This window comes from Tauraco erythrolophus, chromosome W (genome assembly GCF_009769465.1).
Source record: "Tauraco erythrolophus isolate bTauEry1 chromosome W, bTauEry1.pri, whole genome shotgun sequence".
NCBI lineage: Eukaryota > Metazoa > Chordata > Aves > Musophagiformes > Musophagidae > Tauraco > Tauraco erythrolophus.
In genome coordinates, this window is record NC_141497.1 from 22638280 (window position 1) to 22658628 (window position 20349).

Genomic DNA, 20349 nt, shown 5'->3' on the forward strand with positions numbered 1-20349 from the left:
CTGGAGTGCGTGGAGCTTTGCCTGGGGTCGGAGGAGGAGCTGACAGAGAGCTTATGGGTCAAGATTAGAGGACGGGGACGGATAGGGGATGTTACGGTAGGGGTCTGTTACAGGCCACCTGGCCAGGAGAACAGAGCAGATGAGGCGCTTTATAGCCAGATAGGAGCAGCCTCGCGGTCACAAGCCCTGGTCCTCATGGGGGACTTCAACCACCCTGACATCTGTTGGAGAGACAATACGGCAGGGCACAGGCAGTCCAGGAGGTTCCTGGAATGCGTGGACGACAACTTCCTCCTGCAGGTGATAGAGGAGCCGACAAGGAGGGGTGCCATGCTCGACCTTGTGCTCACCAACAGGGAGGGACTGGTGGGCGATGTGAAACTTAAGGACAGCCTTGGCTGCAGTGAGCACGACACGGTGGAGTTCAAGATCCACGGGGCAGCAAGGAAACTATACAGCAAGCTCTGTGCCCTAGACTTCAAGAAGGCGGACTTCGGCCTCTTCAAGGACCTGATGGGCAAAGTGCCGTGGGAGGCGGCCCTGGAGGGACGAGGGGCCCAGGAAAGTTGGTCCACATTCAAGGAGCACCTCCTCCAAGCTCAGCAGAGGTGCATCCCGATGAAGAACAAGTCGGGCAAAAAGACCAGGAAGCCCGTGTGGATGAGCAAGGAGCTCCTGGACCAACTGAAAATGAAGAGGATAGCCTACAGAGGGTGGAAGCGGAGACAGATAGCCTGGGAGGAATACAGAGAAGCTGTACGAGTGACCAGGGATCAGGTGAGGAAGGCTAAAGCCCTGAAGGAATTGAATTTAGCAAGGGATATAAAAAGCAATAAGAAATGCTTCTATAGGTATGTAGGGGACAAAAGGAAGTCCAAGGAGAATATAGGCCCCCTCCGGAAGGATACTGGTGCTCTGGTTACCCGGGACATAGAGAAGGCTGAGTTACTCAATGACTTTTTTGCCTCAGTCTTCAATGATAAAGCCTCTTGTCTTACCACCCAAGCTGAACTTGAACCACCGCCCACTGTACTTGAAGAGCAGGTTCGGGAACATCTGAGGAACTTGAAGGTGCACAAGTCCATGGGACCTGATGAGATCCATCCGCGGGTCCTGAAGGAACTGGCGGATGAAGTTGCCAAGCCACTGGCCATTGTATTTGAGAAGTCGTGGCGGTCTGGCGAGGTCCCCAATGACTGGAAGAGAGGGAACATAACCCCCATATTTAAAAAGGGGAACAAGGAGGACCCGGGCAACTACAGGCCGGTCAGCCTCACCTCTGTGCCTGGCAAGGTCATGGAGCAGATTCTCCTGGGAACCATGCTAAGGCACATGGAGAGCAAGGAGGTGGTGGGTGACAGCCAACATGGCTTCACCAAAGGCAGATCGTGCCTGACCAACTTGGTGGCCTTTTATGATGGGGTGACAGCATCAGTGGACAAGGGTCGACCAACGGATATCATCTACCTGGACTTGTGCAAAGCTTTTGACACTGTCCCGCACGACATTCTTCTCTCTAAACTAGAGAGGCATGGGTTTGATGGATGGACCACTCGGTGGATAAGGAATTGGCTCAATGGCCGCACTCAGAGAGTGGTGGTCAACGGCTCGATGTCCAAGTGGAGACCGGTCATGAGTGGCGTCCCTCAGGGTTCTGTGTTGGGCCCGGCCCTCTTCAACATCTTTGTCGGTGACGTGGACAGTGGCATGGAGTGCACCCTCAGCAAGTTCGCCGATGACACCAAGCTGTGTGGTGCCGTCGACACGCTGGAAGGGAGGGATGCCATCCAGAGGGACCTCGACAGGCTGGAGAGGTGGGCCCGTGTCAACCTCATGAAGTTCAACCAGGCCAAATGCAAGGTCCTACATCTGGGTCGTGGCAATCCCAGGCACAAATACAGACTGGGCGGTGAATGGATCGAGAGCAGCCCTGAGGAGAAGGACTTGGGAGTACTGGTGGACGAGAAGCTCAATATGAGCCGGCAATGTGCTCTTGCGGCCCAGAAGGCCAACCGCATCCTGGGCTGCATCAAGAGGAGCGTGGCCAGCAGGTCGAGGGAGGTGATTCTCCCCCTCTACTCTGCCCTCGTGAGACCTCACTTGGAGTATTGCGTCCAGTTCTGGAGTCCCCAACATAAGAAGGACATGGACCAGTTGGAGAGGGTCCAGAGGAGGGCCACGAAGATGATAAGAGGGCTGGAGCACCTTTCCTATGAGGACAGGCTGAAAGAGTTGGGGCTGTTCAGCCTGGAGAAGAGGAGGCTCCGGGGTGACCTTATAGCGGTCTTCCAGTACTTCAAGGGGGCCTACAGGAAAGATGGGGAGAGGCTGTTCAGGAGGGCTTGTTGTGATAGGACAAGGGGTAATGGTTTTAAAATAGAGGGAGGTAGATTCAGATTGGATATTAGGAAAAAATTTTTTACCATGAGAGTTGTAGAACACTGGAACAGGTTGCCCAGAGAGGTGGTGGATGCTCCATCCCTGGAGACGTTCAAGGCCAGGTTGGACGAGGCCCTGAGCAACCTGATCTAGTTGGAGATATCCCTGTTCCTTGCAGGGGAGTTGGACTAGATGACCTTTGAAGGTCCCTTCCAGCCCTAACGATTCTATGATTCTATGATTCTATGACCAAGGCCTGTCTCAGCCCGAACAGATCCCGAAACAGATAAATCCCGATACCGCAATCCCGGACAAACGGGAGGCCCGAAAATAGAGAGCAAGACAGAGAGAGCACTCTGAGAGTCCGAGAGTGAGAGTCCCAGAAGATCAAAAGCCTATCTTTCTGGCTGTCCCTCACTTTTATACTGGGCATGATATGGAATACTAATTGGCCAGTTTGGCCCTCAATCCTAAGTCTAGGTAAAAATCATAAAGAGAATTGTGGACCCTCCGACCCGGCTATGCTCCCCCCCTATCCTGTTGTGCTCCTGCACACTGGCAAGAACACGGCAGCTGAAAAGTCCTTGAGGTCTCAGTGTCAACTACAAACATCAGTGCGCTGTCAGTGTTCTTCTCAGAGCAAGTCTCAGACTAAAACCAAAACATGGAGCTCTTCTGGCTGCTAAAAAGAAGAGCTCACTCTGTCCCAGCTGAAACCAGGACAGTGACCAAGTCTTAACATGGGCCAGTGGTGTCTAAATAATGGATGCTGTAGTTTACTTTCAGTATTCTGAGCTACCTAGCACCTTAGGTGCTGTAATTGCCGAAGATCTTCATGTTAGGCTGAACATGAGCTCCCTGTTATGATTTTTTGGCTAAGTAAAAGCTGTGAGGCAATGTTATCTCTATATATGGCAATAATGAGCCGTTACTGGACTACAGTGTCCAGTTCTGGTGTCTGTATATGAAAACAGATGCTGATAAATTGGAAAGGGTTTAGAAAAAAAGCTGCAGAAATAATTAGACATCTGGAAACTGGATTGTACGGAGTGAAATAAACCAAATAGGTTTAGCTGCTTTTCAGGAAGTATCAAGAGGTTCTTGTATTGGATTATAACTATCCATGCAAGAAGAAAGCAGATCATTAGCAGACAGGGGTAAAGCAAGATTCAGTGATTGGGATTTGAAACTGGATGTTTTTGGATTGGAAATAAGGCACATTCTTTAGTATATGAATGTAGCTGAAGAGTATAGGATTGATTACATCTCTTCAAAACTTGTAAAAGTTGAAAAGCTGTAATTAAATATTAGATAGGAAATAAAGGTTTTACATGGAAGGCCAGATCAGAGATTTTATTAATATCCTTTGAGGCCTTGCCATGTGTGAATGGCATTGCTAAATCCTTATGCTTCCCCAGAAAAAAAACACCTGAGTCCAAGCTATGCTTGCAAAGTATCTTTTATTCCCTTTACAAACTCAATTAAATCCTGCGTGCTGTTGTCCTGGTTTCAGCTGGGACAGAGTTAGCTCTTCTCTTTTCCTTTTCTCCTTTAATTCCCTTCCTTGTCCCGGAGTTGGGGTGGGAAGGGGGTGGGAGGAGGGTGAGTGAGCGAGCGGCTGTGTAGCATTTAGTTGCCAGAGCGGCCTAAACCACGACAGCTGTCTTGAAAGATAATTAAAAAGTAGGTATTGGAATCATCAATTAACCTCATTTACATGGTAATAATTAGATGCATTGCAAAGTGGCTAGGAAGTTTCCTAATATTCACTGTGATGTTAGTAAAATAGGATTTGCATGATGTTGATTGCTTCTTGAGATGACATGCTATGATTCTTTAACCTTTACAAATAATCCACTGGCTGCAGGGGTATTACCTGTCTGAATGAATGTTGTAAATCACTCCCAGAATTTTAGAAAGGTAAATTTATCTGGTGCATGTATAAATTACTATGCATGCTTTTGGAAAATTGTTTTTAAACAGTTTTCCCTTCTTGGGTGTTCTGTTTCTCCATTGTCTGCCTCTGCAGAGTTTGCTCTATGCACAGGTGTGCTGAGTGCTTAGGAGGACTGATTAGTACCAGCTGACAGAACACATGGTTTGGTATCCCGTGATACTGGACTGTTAGTTGGCTGCATAGACCTTCCGTTTCATCCCTGGCCGCAGCTAAAGCTGCTTTTTAGTATTACTGCAATAGTGTTTTAAATGCAAAAGAAAAGAGGGGGAAAGTAACATGTTATTTGCTCAATCCCATGACCTGCAAAATGAAAATAAAAATATATTCTGCTACATCAAATTATAGTTAATATGTATACAACAAATATTTGAAAACTTAGAATGTATATGATGAATAGTTTCAAATACAGAAATTTGTTCTTTGGTAAATAACAAAATACATGCTGCAGAAAGATCAGATAACTGTACTCTGGATTCTTTCCCATGTTCTTCCTTTGTCTACCGGTGTATTTGGTTTAGTTATTCACTGCTGAAATCAATGAGTTCATAGCATTGATTATAGCTGGAACAAGTCTGAACACAGTAGTTGTGCAACAAGAAACCTTAATTTTATGAATTCTTATGCCTATTTAACATAAAGCAGATATGTGCATCTTAAGTTGTAAGGAACTGGTAGTTCAAGGTTAATGGTAATTTATGGGTTTTGTAAGGTTGTGACCTTGGACCATGAAAGCGATAATGGTTGAATATTATTTCAAAATGTTATATTGCGTAGTTCACTGTGATGGCTTAGTGTTTTGCAGTATAGATCTGTTTTAATAGAAAGAACCTGTCTTGATTCATTTTCTTTTGTTTTTTTTTTCAGGAGAAGAAATGGAGCAAGTTCAGTTAACTTATCCGGTCTAATGTCTTACTGATATTTTAAGGAATCTTACAAATACTTATTTTGAATTGAGAAAATGACTGCAGATATAGAAGAAAATACAGGTTGTTGGAAAAGAATACCTGTCAAAAAGTGGAACATCTAGTAGTTAATTTGGAAGTGGTATAAAATACATATACCTGTTTTGGTGCAATCTTGGAGTGTAGTTAATTCTATAGCAGACAGGTAGTCCTCCAAAGGGGGGGGGGGGGAGGGGGGGGGGAGGAAGCAGCAGCTTTCTGTTTTTCTAAATTATGGAAATTTTTTGGAAGATGTGGACATGGATTTTGAGCCTAGTCATGGTTTCATCGGAATTTCACAGTGACAACAGGCTTTCATATAGTTCTCAAGGTAGGGGTCAGACCTCTGTAACTGACAAGAAGCATCAATTTTTGCATTGTATTTGGGTAATGTTTTTCTAAACCACCTTCATATGGGCTCTGCTCTTAATTTTATTCATTGTTGTGGAAGTTTAAATACAGCAAATCAGATTAAATTGTTGTTTAAATTTTGTTTTTTGTGTACTTTTAACTGTAGGAAAGCTTTGCAAATTAAATCTAGTAAAATGTACTTGATAATAGTTTAGAGACTAAACATTAACATGTTTTTAAACTAGGAAGTAAGGATCTAATCTTGCTTTGATCCTTTAACGTTTATAGGTTTTTAATGAAATGAAGAGCAGTTTACATGTTTTTATATTGTAATACTTTTCATTACTACTGTTTTTATTCTTTCAGGTAGATCTAATAACTTTTGTCTTTGAATGGTATCACTGGGAAGAATATGTCCTTCTTAGGTAGAATTTAGCCCCAAATGTTTACATGTTTTGAGTAAATAGGAAAAAGATATGTAATTAAAAACTTTTATATTTCCAGTGACATCAGATTAATAGGAAACTGAACATGTTTTATTGACTTAGAAAGAAATAAAAGAACATTTTCTTTTATTTAGTAAAACTCTCCATCTTGCATTTACCCGAAAATGACTTTTACTCATGAGGGTGATGAGATTTAGCCACATATTGTTTATGTTTATACTACTACTTGTTTCCTGTTATATTTTCTTCTCTTCTATGCCCACTCCATGGATTGTCTTACCTTGTGATTACAAAGAGGAATTCTTGTCTTACCTTGAACACTATCAACTAACAATCCCACTAAGGGTTGATCAAAATGGAGCCTTCCTCAGCTTTATTGTGAAAAACACTAAACCTTCAAGAAGGAGGAGGAGTACAGACCCTTATGACCAAGAACTGGCAACATCTAAATTATTTTTTAAACTTTCTGCCTATGGCAAGCACTTTCATTTAAACCTGACTCTCAACACAGATTTGGTGTCTAGACATTTTATAGTAGAATACTGGGGGAAAGATGGACCTCAATGGAAGCACGATTTTTTAGACCACTGTCATTACACAGGATATTTGCAAGACCAACACAGTACAACTAAAGTGGCCTTAAGCAACTGCAATGGTCTGGTAAGTGCACATTACATGTTCTAGTATAATAGTGTGGTTGTCCTTTTTTAAATTACAGAAGTACTTAATTGCATATCTTTATTTTTTCGAGTCACTATGAGAAGCAAGCTGACAGGAAGGTGCAAAACTCCCCTAAAACCTGGTCTGGATCCTGGGGAAAAGTTTTTCCAAGATTAATTGTAACTACTAAGACTCAATTCTGTAGTCCTTTAGCAGGCAACGTTTTCAGTGTCTCACCCAATAGGCGTCCCAATTGGGGGGGGAGGGAAGAGAGGTTCAGCCCGTTGACTGATCCCAGACGTTTCGATGGAAGTCTTCGCCCCTAACATCCCCCTTCTCTTTAACCATTTTATGCTATTTCATTACTTTTAGGTGGAGCTTGAGTGACTCTAGTCATACATATTACAATGACATTATAATGAGCAAAGTTCAGCTTCAGGGCACGATCCCACCATTGTTGTTGAGGAGGCAGTTGCGATCCGTCTTTCTTGACAGCAGTTATGCTGTTATCTTCCTCTTTATCTCTGATAACAGGGACAAGCCATGGTACTTCTGCGCCACTCTCCTCCCCATTTCAGGAATATTGCACGTTTCATCCGGCCAGATGCAGGCCTTACCCATTCACACATCCGTTCCCACGCACTCCGTTCCTGGGAACAGCAACTGTGTATCACCTCAAAGCTGCTCTAATATTACAGCTCATTGTTTAAGATGTAAGCTGAACTTTGGGGGGACAATATTCTCCCATTCCCCCAATTCCTGTTATTTTTCCACATAATCCACCTCGTGACTATAGTCACTCAAGCTTCACAATGCCTAAATAAGTTTGGATATGTCTATTTCATGTGGAACGTCAGATGTATTGTGCGCATTCGATGTGGATTTTAGATAGGTTAAGTTTTTCATCATTTTCCAGACTTTGACATATAATATCACTAACAAACCAAAACATATTATAGTTAAGATTAAAAGAATAACAACAGGGTGAAGCATTTTGTTGAGAACTCCTGTGGCAGCGGGTGACCATCTGAAAAGGGTGTCCCACCATTGGTGTTCCACATCTTTGTTCACTCGTTCTAGGATACGATGTATTTTATCAGTGTCATGATGTATGGTAATTAGAGTCTTTTTTCCATCATCCTGAACTTGTCTCAACAGTTCCTTCAAATCCTGATGTTGCAGTAGTTTCTTCACTAAGGTAAGGTTCATTCCGATAGGTACAGGTAATAGTTCTCGAATCAGAGTGTAATCTGATTGTAATAGTTGAGAAGATATGACGGATGCTAAATAGGCAAAGTCACATCCTACAATTTTAACAAAATTACACACAAAATTTGAATAGTTTTTTGCATTTACCACAACATTGTCAACAGATATGGAATCACAAAGAATTAGACATACACAACCTTTGCCAATATATACAAGTAGTGTTTCAGTATTGTTGTTAGGACGAATTTCAAAATGACAAACATTTTGGTCAGTGTCGAGACAGATGTCTTGAGCTTGGATGGTGTTACCTTCACAAATGAATCCTTGTTGTTCTCGCACAATGCATGAGTTGACATCAATGGTTTGCCACTTATTTTAATTTTTTCGGGCCCATACTCTATGGTCTAGAGGCTAGAGTATAGTTCCATTGTGATTCAGTCCTAATGCAATGATTGGGTATATCGTGAATACTGAAGCATTGTATATGGTTAGCACAAAAGCTGTGGCTGTGCTGGTGGTGGAATCATAAGTAAAATTTACTAAGTACCACCAGGATTGGAATTTCTTTTTGAATTCAATTGCATTATCCCAAATCACTCTTCTAATTTCAGTGGGTAAGGTGCCTTCTTCACCTTCCCTTATGATTGAAGTGGTTATTGATTGCATCCATAGTTGTGCCCATTTTGATAATATACCTGTTAAAAGCCATTGATTAGTTCCCGAAGCCAATAGGGAAGATTGTAAAGGATGCTCCAATCGTTTTAAGTCACTGGTTGTGGTGACTAGTTTGTTCATCAATACTTCAGAATCCATGTTATTTAGAATTTCTAATCCTGTGATACCAGTTAGGTCCCTTTTTGTTCACCCTAGAGTTCATTTCAGCAGCCAGGTTGTCCATCCTTCATAAGAGGTTTTTAGAAATAGCGCGCAGGCTGGCTGGGCTTCTGAAACGTTAGTTTGCATTAACAATTCAACTCGTTGGAGAGACCATGATGGATTAAACAGCATTTGTTGCTGGCCTGTGTTTCTAATTACATATGGTCCAGTTTCAAAAATTTTTGGATTGTTTTTTATGAGTGGTTTGGTACTAGGTGTTGTAACATTTATATTCAATTTTCCCCAATGTTTTGAGTAGGTTGTGTTACATATGATCTTATAAGGCCTTTGTATAGAGGTCAAGTTTAGCCAACAGTCTTGTTTATGGTCCTTGCATAATATAGGACCTTGGGGTCTTATTCCATACTAATCGCAGGTTTAATAAAGGACCTGTTAGTCAACCTGCATCGTACAGTAATGTCATCACCACGTGTCACAGTGAAAAAGGGTGTAATTCCATTTTTATTGCCACAGAAAATTATGCTAACAGTTCCCTTGTTCACTGATGCAGGATTTGGTGACTTCAGTGTTTACTGTACTGGGGTTTAATGTGTCGCTGCTGCTATGCCATTTGCAGCATCACATTGTGATGGAGTCATGTTTAGCACAGTTCCATTCTTTAGTAGAACAGGATTCAATTGCGATGTTTGAATTGAATTTTGACCATTCTATCTCCAATAGGTTGCTAGAAATTATAATTTGGGAAGCTTTTTCATATGTTGAAATCCATTCATTTCTGTCCTATTTCCACTCATAAGAGTGGTATATTTTGGTGTTATGCATCACTATAATGGCTAAACGTGCAGAGTTACTGCTGGGGTATTGCCCCATGCTGCTTGTATAGCAAATGAAAGCTTTAGACCATGGCCACTCTGGGTTGTTTTGATTACAAATCAAGGGTAAGATGTGGAATAATATCACAAACCCAGCTAGTCGATTGGCCACATTTTTTTTTTTTTCAGAATTTAGGTTTCCAGATTACCATGATCAGTAGGAATAGTATTACAGCTAAAACTAATATTAATATGCCTTGTATACAGTCAAATTTTGTGTAGGCATATCCACTCATGCACGTGCAGTTCATCCAAGATTCCTGAAAGAGAGAAAAGAAAGAAAAAAAAACACGCTTGGTTGCTAATACAACCGGCAAACGTTAGTTAAAATGAGGGTATTATCCACCGAGTATTGATTCGGTGTGTTTTCCCTGACCATTTACGAACAGTGGGTTTCTGAGCAATGCCAGCAGGTGGTGTTGTGCCTTTGTGGCTACCCGCTTCACTGCTCGGACCAGGGACAACAGGCCTTTGTGACAATGGGCACTGAACCCCCATTCTACACAGATAGGGTCTGTCGGGTGGATAAGACTGAGTTGTTGAAATAATCTCAGTCCTTTTATCAGGACCTCTAATGCATCTCCATGCTGGTTGGTCCAGTCCCATTATCTGCCTTTTTTGAGTAAGTCATACAGGGGACAAGCAACAATGGAAAAAACGGGGATGTGTTTATACCAGTAACTTAAAGTTCCTAGGATTTGCTGCAGCTCCCTTTTGTTGAAAGGATTTTGTCCGTGCTCTGTTTTTTCCAGAGTGTCTGGAGGGACAGAAGCAGCTCCTTTAATCCACCAGACTCCTAGAAATTTAGCTTCTTGGGCTGGTCCCTGACATTTAGACTGAGGAGTTTCCAAACCCAAGGCTGTCAATTTTTCTTGTATGATGTCCATAGTCTGTTTAACTGCTTTTTTGTCCTCATCTCCAATTAGTATAACATCAATATTTTGATATACAGTGATATTTGGTGGAGTAGGGATTTTTGCCAAAACTTTTACCAATGCATTATGAGCAATAGTAGGAGAATGTTTATACCCTTGAGGCAGCCTGTTAAAAGTATATTGTGTTCCCCGCCAAGTGAAGGCGAATTGTGCCTTGTCTCTCTCTTCAAGAGGGATCATAAGAAACATATCTTTCACATCTAAGGCTGCCATCCATGAGTGTGATGCTCCTTGAATTTGAGTCACTAATTCTGCAATGTTTGGTACGGCTGCTGTTAGAGGCACAGTGTTGGCATTTAATTGCCTGTAATGGATAGTGAGTCTCCACTGTCCATTTGGCTTTTTAACCGGCCAGACAGGAGAATTGTAGGGGAAGTGAGTGCGAGTGATAATATCTCGCTCCTCTTTCACCACCCCATCAATTCCTAGTACACACAGTGTCTGTACTAGGGCTGCAAGATTAGGTCTGCGCTGGGATCATTACAAGTTATAAAAATGTTACAAAGTCAAGGAGGAGGAGGAAAACAGTGAGTCGTTTAGGATGCTGAGTCTCTCCAGAGACATTGATTGAACTGAACACCCACTTATTTTTGAGAATTTGGGTTTAGAAACTTTAAGTAAATAACAGAGAAGAGGAATTGCTTGGTGTAGAAGTCATCATTGCCATAAATTCAGAGTGTGAAGAGGAGAGTAGATACTTTGCAAGTACCAGCATCAGAAAGTAATTATTTACCTTTTTTAGAAGTATTTTGTTTACAAATCATAAACAGTTGCATTTAAAAGTAGGATTAGAAATTCTCATCTCTTCTTTTACTGTTGATCACATGACAGTAGTACTTCCATGGGAAAAAGCTACTTTTATTCCCAACAGAAATTAGAAAACAAATGCAAAAAATTAAAATCCAAACTATTGAGTAACAAAGTACTAAAGTAGAAGGGCGTGACTAGAAAATACTAAATCAAGAGCCTAGTAATTTCTCTAGTAAAAATATATGTATATATTGTCATTATTCTGGTTTTAATTATAGTAGAACACTGGTCAATCTTGTTAGGAGTCGACAGATCTAACTAATTGCTAAAGAAAAAAAAAGATTACACAGACTTGCTAAACTAATTCCTATTTATCCTTAGAAGTGCTATTGAATAATGCATCTTGGGATGTTGTTTACAAACAAGAGCCTACTGCTTCAGACCTAGATAGGATACATTATACCCAGCTATTTGTGATATCCCTGATACAGTCTAGGTTAACATTTTGGAGTACTCTTGAGGAAAAAGAATTTAATGGGGATTTCCAGGGCTAAGTGACACTTTTGAGGAAATGTAGTTAAAATGGTGTTCCATTGAGTGTGGTATCACAGTTTGATTAATGCAGACTTGCAGCTGATAGGTCTGAATATAGTACAATTTTCACTTTGGTTTTGCAGTTCCTATGTAATAACATTTTTGTTATGGTTATTTAAGTTTTTTAATATACTAGATAATTTTGCTTTAGAGATCTTTTTCAGCTAAAAATACTATGGAGAGCAAATCCCCACTTTCAGGAATCACTTCTTGAGAGAGGTATGCAGCCTCTTTTCTCTCCAGAGATTCTGCCAGTTGAGGCACAGACTGGTTGGCCCCCTTGGAGCTTGTAGTCTGTGCCACAGTGCTCCTATTTTGGTTCTTCTCTGACCTTGGCCAGGGAGTGAGCCAAGAACACCTGCTCTTGCCTTAGCTGACTCTTGTTTTCCTTTCATGTTAGGAAAACGAGAGTGGGATGAAGCAGGAAAATGTTCATGTTTTCTTATCAGCTTTCCCCATCTCTCACTCCTCATGGCACTACTTTTCTTCAAAGAATTTAGCAGCATGGTAGATGTCACTTCTAAATGAAGTTTTAGCTTCTGTGCCTCAGGCCCTGAGGTGACTTTTAGCACTGCTATTGCTGCATGTTTTCTCTCTGCCCTTAGCCTCACTATTTTGCTGGAGTGAAGCTGTCTGTTCTGTGGTTCAAGGTGTCAGTACATGAACTTAGTCTGTAAGTTAACTTTAGTGTGGAGTGCTTCCCAGTTAAATAATATTCTTTTGGTGCTTGTAGCTGTTGTCAGCTCTGATATTTCTTCCAGGTATTTCCTGGTCTGGATTAAAGCAGCCTGAGTTCTCTGGGCGCACTATGACTGGCACTCCTGAGTTCTGGGTCATGCTTCTTACCTGAGACTGCAAGTGCCACGTGTATGCTGCATCTCTTAGAAAAGTTGAGTCACAAGTATGTGAGACTCCTGTCAAGGTCCAAAAGCAGCAGCAGGGGTGACATGAGACTCTTTCTCAGAGAGGCAGGGATCCTGCAAAGGGGTGCAGCAGTAGGCTGTACTCAATATCATCTTCTGCCATACAGAAAGTCCTCTGTCATACAGTGTTGGCAAGGCCTTCCAGAGCACTGAGTATAGGAGTTACTACTCCATTCAGATAAATCCATCACAGAGTTATTTTTAAATGATGATTTCTACTGACAAACATTTTGTTATATAGCTGCTGGTTAGAACATGTTTAATTAAAGCAATTGGCAGTTGTCATGGTTGAGCCCAGTCAGTAGCTAAGCAACCATGCCGCCACTCACTCACTCACTCACTCACTCACTCACTCACTCACTCACTCACTCACTCACTCACTCACTCTTCCCCCTCAGTGGGATGGGAGAAGAAAATCAGAAGAAACAGAGTAAAACATGTGGGTTGGGATAAAGACAATTAAATAGAACAGTGCAAAAAAAAGAGACAGAGTAATAACAACAATAATATTAATAAAGAGAGAGAAATACAAAACAAGCAGTACAAATGCTCACCACGCCGAAGGTGGAACCTGGAACCCCCACGCAGCCCAGCCTGCTTGTGTTCACCGAAGATGCAAAAAAGCCACTCACTTGGCTAGCTCCCTCAATTTATAGTCTCAGGGCATGACGCATATCAAATAGTTCTATGACTAATTCTGGTCAGTTGCCTGAGCTGTGCCCCCTCCCACTTTGCCTGTGAAAGGTTAACTCTATCCCAGCAAAACCCAGGACATGATCCATTCCTTATTCTATACCATTTGTGTCATGCTCAGATCATATATTTTCCAATTAATCACCACCATTGCTCCTGTCTTTTATAGATATATAAATGCAGATATCATCCTCTTCATATCTGGGCCATCCCTCTAATGTGTCCGTTGAGTTCATTGAATCCATGACTTTGAGGCTCCATCTGTCATAAGTCTTTCAGGTCAGGAGAGATGGTGAGCGGTGTTAAGGTTGTTACACGCTGCATCTGGAGCTCGTGGCTGGTGTATCTGGCACAATCCATGTCTGTGGGTTCAAGATGTCAGTGTCAGGGAAGTTGCTGGACACCAGTTGCCAAAGTCCGTACTAGCTCCATCATCACTGTGCTACGCTTCACTCAGTTTCATCAAACTCCATCCTTTGCTAATGCAGGTGATTCTTACAGTAATACCATTGATATAAACATACAGCAACAGTAGCAATGATGACACACAGTAACAGGGTTATTTAGCAACTAACATCATACAATTTAATTCACTGGCTATTCACTCCTAAAATCAAATCCCCTTGGGGTACACATCGGACTTCCTCATCCTTCTGCATCACCCACCAAGTGCACCCAGGTCCTTGGGCAAAAGCAATCCCACAGGTGGATTTGCCTTTGCCTGAGGCAGGACTAACCCAGACTGCCTTCCCTAACATATTCTTCATGCACACTACGGGGACTTAATCCCCTTCTACAGTACGTGGGAGTTCTGATTGGGCAAGGCCAGGTCAATTGGCAGATCCTCTAGTGTTAACTAGCCAGGTGGCCTTTGCTAAATGAGTGTCCCAATGTTTGAAAGTTCCACCACCCATTGCTCTCAGTGGTTTTTTTAGCAATCTGTTGTATCCTTCAATTTTCCCAGAGGCTGATACATGGTAGGGGATGTGATACACCCACTCAATGCCATGCTCTTTGGCCCAAGTGTCTATGAGGTGGTTGCAGAAATGAGTCCCATTGTCTGACTTGATTCTTTCTGGGGTGCCATGCTGCCATAGTACTTGTTTCTCAAGGCCCAGGATAGTATTCCTGGCAGTGGCATGGGGCACAGCATAGGTTTCCAGCCATCCAGTGGTTGCCTCCACCATTGTGAGCACATGGCACTTGCCTTGGCGAGTTTGTGGGAGTGTGATATAATCAATCTGCCAGGCTTCCCCATACTTATATTTTGACCATCGGCCTCCATACCAGAAAGGTTTTAACTGCTTGGCCTGCTTGATCGCAGCACGTCTCACACTTGTGGATAACCTGTGCAATAGTGTCTATGGTTAAGTCCACCCCTCAATCACAAGCCCATCTGTATGTTGCATCCCTTCCTTGATGGCCTGTGGTATCATGGGCCCAACGAGCTAAAAGTTTTTCACCTTGATGCTGCCAGTCTAGATCCACTTGAGTAACTTAAATCCCAGCAGCCTGATCCACCTGTTGGTTGTTCATCATCTCCAGTTGATGAATCAGCTCATGGATGGGGATCAGAGAGTCTTGATTAGTGCGATATTGCCACCAGTGCACTGTCGTAGTAGCAATTGGCACCTGTTGTTCTTCAACCCTCAGCAATCCCACAACAGAAGGGTCCTCTGACAGACCAGGCAAAGTAGACAACTGTCTTATTTCCTCCGTCTCCACAGCAGCTATACCAAAAGCCCACCGGTACCCTTTTGGGTCCTTGAAATACCCCCTCCTGAGGTAGTCTATGCCCAGGATGCACGGGGCCTCTGGGCCAGTCACAATGGGGGGCTTTTGCCACTCATTCCCAGTTAGACTCACTTCAGCTTCCAAAACAGTTAGCTGTTGGGATCCCCCTGTCACTCCAGAAATACAGATGGGTTCTGCCCCTTTATATCTTGACAGCATTAGGGTGAATCGTCCACCAGTGTCCACTAGAGCCCTATATTCCTGTGGGTCTGACGTGCCAGGCCATCGAATCCACACAGTCCAATAAACCCTGTTATCCCTCTCCTCCATCTGGCTGGAGGCAGGGTCCCTCTAGTCCTGGTCACAGTATTCATTGCTCACCTTTTGTGAAAATGAACTAGAAGTCCCTTCAAGAGGATCAGAAATGGGGTCAGCTGTCTGGGGAGCTGCCCGCTGAAACCGGAGCAACATTTTTCCTTGTAAAATCCTCTTTAGTGATCAGGTACTGGATACCTCTTTCCATGGTGGTCCACTTGCCTGGGTGACATGTAATACCATCCTTGAAGGGGTACCTTTCCTTCATGCTTGACACAAGTCGCCTCCAGAGGATTTGTGATTTTCTACCAATTGCCATGTTGATGCTCCCTTCCCTGGACAAGAATCCCAGCTGCCTGGTTTCCCTTCCCTCTAGTTCCAGGCTATCGGCTCCATTATCCCAACATTAGAGCAGCCAGGTGACAATGTTCTCATTTTGAAGGCGGCTGAAATCCTTTCGCATATCTCAGAGCTCACCCTGGGATAGTGATTGGATGATCACAGTCTCATGTGTGGGCTCTGCCTTGTCCTCCTCCTGTTCTTGTGATGGCCCTGGTTCATCTTCATCCCTTACTAAGTGAACTGATTTCTTTGTACACTTCTGTACAGGGGCGACTGATACCAGAACAGGGGGGTTCTTTCTCTGGTTCAGCTGCAGTGTCTGACATTTTGCCATCAGATCCAGGGACCTCCTCTCCCCTTTGAGGGTGCTGAAGAGTGTTAGACAAGGCAGCTCGGTAGGCATGGGCCAGGCCCCAGCACATTGCACTGATCTGGGTCTCCCAGGGATCGTCAGGGGGACAGCACACTTTTTCCAAACATTCTATCAGTTTTTCAGGATACTGCACTTGTTCAGAGGTCAAGTTCCGAAACACCGGAGGTACCAACTGTCTTAGGCCTTTGCCCATGCTCTCCCACACACCCTGCCACTCATAACTATGTGGCCTCAGGGCGGATCTCTCTGGGATATTGTTAAATACTTGTTTAACCCCAATCAAAACCTGAAACACCTTCAGGACACAGAGCATTGAGACCGCGCTGGCTAGGACACTCCCAGAGTATTCAAAATCCTCAAAGGCCGTTGTAATCAGCCGGAATGAGAAGGGCGGGGTGAGGAACGGGGGGAGGGGAAGGGACCCTCCCCTGCCTTCCCCAGGGACTGGGCGCGGTTACCGGCAAATGGCGAGAGGTGGCGCCCGAGACACGGGCACGATGCCAACGCCACGTACACGGACCAGCCCAGCCGCGTGGCCAGCGCCGCGATCGTGTCATAAAGCGATATGAGACAGGACAGCACAATGAGAGCCCGGCCCCCTCTGCCCGCGGTGATGAACAGCCCCGCAGGGAATACATCGGGCATGGAAACATTTACATAGCACAGCCACGTGAGCACCCAAAACAGCGTTATGACCGGCGACTATTTAGCTAATACAATAAACACGTATAACGAATTTGATTGAAGAACCTCATGAAGTTCAACAAGGCCAAGTGCAAGGTCCTGCACGTGGGTCGGGGCAATCCCAAGCACAAGTACAGGCTGGGCGGAGAATGCATTGAGAGCAGCCCTGAGGAGAAGGACTTGGGAGTGCTGGTGGATGAGAAGCTCAACATGAGCCGGCAATGTGCGCTGGCAGCCCAGAAAGCCAACCGTATCCTGGGCTGTATCAAAAGCAGTGTGGCCAGCAGGTCGAGGGAAGTGATTCTGCCCCTCTACTCAGCTCTCGTGAGACCCCACCTGGAATACTGTGTTCAGCTCTGGAGTCCCCAACACAAGAAGGACATGGAGCTGCTGGAGTGAGTCCAGAGGAGGGCCACGAAGATGATCCGAGGGCTGGAGCACCTCTGCTATGAAGACAGGCTGAGAGAGTTGGGGCTGTTCAGCCTGGAGAAGAGAAGGCTCCGGGGTGATCTTATTGCAGCTTTCCAGTACCTAAAGGGGGCCTTCAGGAAAGCTGGAGAGGGACTTTTTACAAGGGTGTGTAGTGATAGGACAAGGGACAATGGATTTAAACTGAAAGAGGGGAGATTTAGGTTAGATATAAGAAAGAAATTTTTTACATTGAGGGTGGTGAGGTACTGGAACAGGTTGCCCAGAGAAGTTGTGGATGCCCCATCCCTGGAGGTGTTCAAGGCCAGGTTGGATGAGGCTTTGGGCAAGCTGGTGTAGTGGAGGATTTCCCTGCCCATGGCAGGGGGGTTGGAACTAGATGATCTTTGAGGTCCCTTCCAACCCTAACCATTCTATGATTCTATGATTCTATGATTCTATGATTTGTCTGAGCATGTCAAATTGCTGGATCCAGACTGTGTATATGTTAGCAGGAGTTGACAGTCTGTAGTGGGATTGAATAACACAGGACCTGATGGAATCTGTTTTAGATAATAATCTTGGGAATGTTGCTTGTAGTAACCTCCTTGGGGCATTCAGCTTGTTTCTTAAATTAATGATATTCTGTCAAAACCTTTTGCTGGTCATTCTTATGTCTTAATGATATTTCTTAAGCTTTGGAGCAGAAGTTTAATGTATGAACTGTTTAAGTTCAAATACAATGGTAAAACTAAAAAAAAAAAGCAAGCTAATTCATTTTAATGCTTAAAAAAGGCATTATTTCAATCTCCTTTTGCAACTGAAACTGTTGTGATTAAATAGTAGATAAGCCAAAAGTGTTTTTTAGAAAGTCAATTCGAATATAGTAGTGTAATTCCCACTACTAATCAGGCATTGCTGAATGCATATACAATGGAAGCATCTCTAGCCACATGAATTTTCTAAAATCCTAACGAGAATAAATGATGGTTGTCACAGAAATAGGTATTTCTTATGTACAGAATTTAGAGTGCTGCTTAAAAATCATTCCCTTTGATTTAACAAGACCACTTGCATCAGTTTAATATTGGAAGAACAGTTTTGTTTGCAAGCAAAATAAATATGTGTTAGGTTTAAAATGGTGTGTATATATATGAGGGGCATATATGAAGGGAAAGTTGAGTTTCCAGTGTTTATCAAATCACTTGGCTAGCTGCAGCAACTGACTGCGTGCATGTTCTGACTACCTGGTGGCAGGTGTGAATTAAAATTTATTTGCAGTTCCTCAACTAAATGTTATTAAAATATCTTTTTTTTTTCTTAAACCACCATAATGTTTGGGCAGATAAGATCATATGTTGACTAGGCACGGGAAAAATTGGTGATACTCTCCTAACTTTTTTCACTGCTGGTAGTTGAAGGAACTGTGATGATAGTTTGCAGACATTCGTTAATAATTTTTACTTATTTTATATGCAATTTGTTTAGAGAATTAATGCTGCAATTTAGAGCTTGACGACGGTGATGAAAGGGTTGAGTGTTTATGGGAAAGAATCAGGGGAAAGGCCAACAAAGCAGACCACCCAACCAGGATGAAGAGACGGATGAAATAGTCTATATATAGTCTGTGGGTGATATGATGGTTGGAGGCTGCCTTGGGCATAGCGATCATGAACTGATAGAGTTTTCAGTTCTCAGAGAAGTAAGGAGAGGGGTCAGCAGAACTGCTACGTTGGACTTCCAGAGGGCAGACTCTGGCCTGTTTAGGGGCTTGGTTGACAGAGTCCCTTGGGAGGCAGTCCTGAAGGGCAAAGGAGCCCAGGAAGGCTGGACGTTGTTCAAGAAGGAACTATTAAAGGCACAGGAGCAGGCTGTACCCATGTGCTGAAAGATGAACGGGCAGGGAAGAAGACCGGCCTGGCTGAACAGAGAGCTTTGACTGGAACTCAGGAAAAAAAAAAAAGAAGAGTTTATGACCTTTGGAAGAAGGGGTAGGCAACTCAGGAGGACTACAAGGATGTTGTGAGGTTATGCAGGGAGAAAATTAGAAGGGCCAAAGCCCAACTAGAACTTAATCTGGCTACTGCTGTAAAGGGCAATAAAAAGTGCTTCTATAAATATATTCACAACAAAGGAGGGCTAAGGAGAATCTCCATCCTTTACTGAATGCAGGGGGAAACATAGTGACAAAGGATGAGGAAAAGGCTGAGGTACTTTATGCCTTCTTTGCCTCAGTCTTTAATAGTACAACCAGTTATTCTCAGGATACCCAGCCCCCTGAGCTGGAAGACAGAGACGGGGAGCAGAATGAAGCCCCCATTATCCAAGGGGAAATGGTTAGTGACCTGCTACACCACTTAGACACACACGAGTCTATGGGGCCAGATGGGATCACCCAAGGGTACTGAGGGAGCTGGCAGAAGTGCTCACTGAGCCACTTGCCATCATTTATCAGCAGTCCTGCCTAACCAGGGAGATCCCAGTTGGCTGGAGGTTAGCAAATGTGACACCCATCTACAAGAAGGGCCGGAAGGAGGATCCAGAGAACTACAAGGCCTGTCAGCCTGATCTCGGTGCTGGGGAAGGTTATGGAGCAGATCATCTTGAGTACCATCACGCAGCACATAGAGGATAGCCAGGTGATCAGGCCCAGTCAGCATGGGTTTATGAAAGGCAGGTCCTGCTTGACTAACCTGATCTCCTTCTATGACAAGGTGACCTGCTTAATGGATGAGGGAAAGGCTGTGGATGTCGTTTACCTGGACTTCAGTAAAGCCTTTGACACTGTTTCCCACAGCATTCTCCTGGAGAAACTGGCTGCTCATGGCCTGGATGGGTGTACTCTTGGCTGGGTAAAAAACTGGCTGGATGGCCGGGCCCGAAGAGTGGTGGTGAATGGAGTTAAACCCAGTTGATGGCTGGTCACAAGTGGTGTTCCCTAGGGCT

The 20349-nt window shown here is 43.7% G+C and overlaps 1 protein-coding gene across 1 annotated transcript in view; it reads left to right on the top strand.

Annotated features, from left to right (window-relative positions):
- The first annotated feature begins 5511 nt into the window (after nt 1-5511).
- Nucleotides 5512-20349, top strand: part of LOC104382631 (A disintegrin and metalloproteinase with thrombospondin motifs 6-like) — a 318804-nt gene continuing 303966 nt past the window's right edge. The window contains exons 1-2 of the mRNA XM_086630121.1: nt 5512-5608; nt 6370-6734. Of these exons, the coding sequence (XP_086486247.1) occupies nt 5512-5608; nt 6370-6734 (462 nt within the window). The remainder of the gene's footprint in view (nt 5609-6369; nt 6735-20349) is intronic.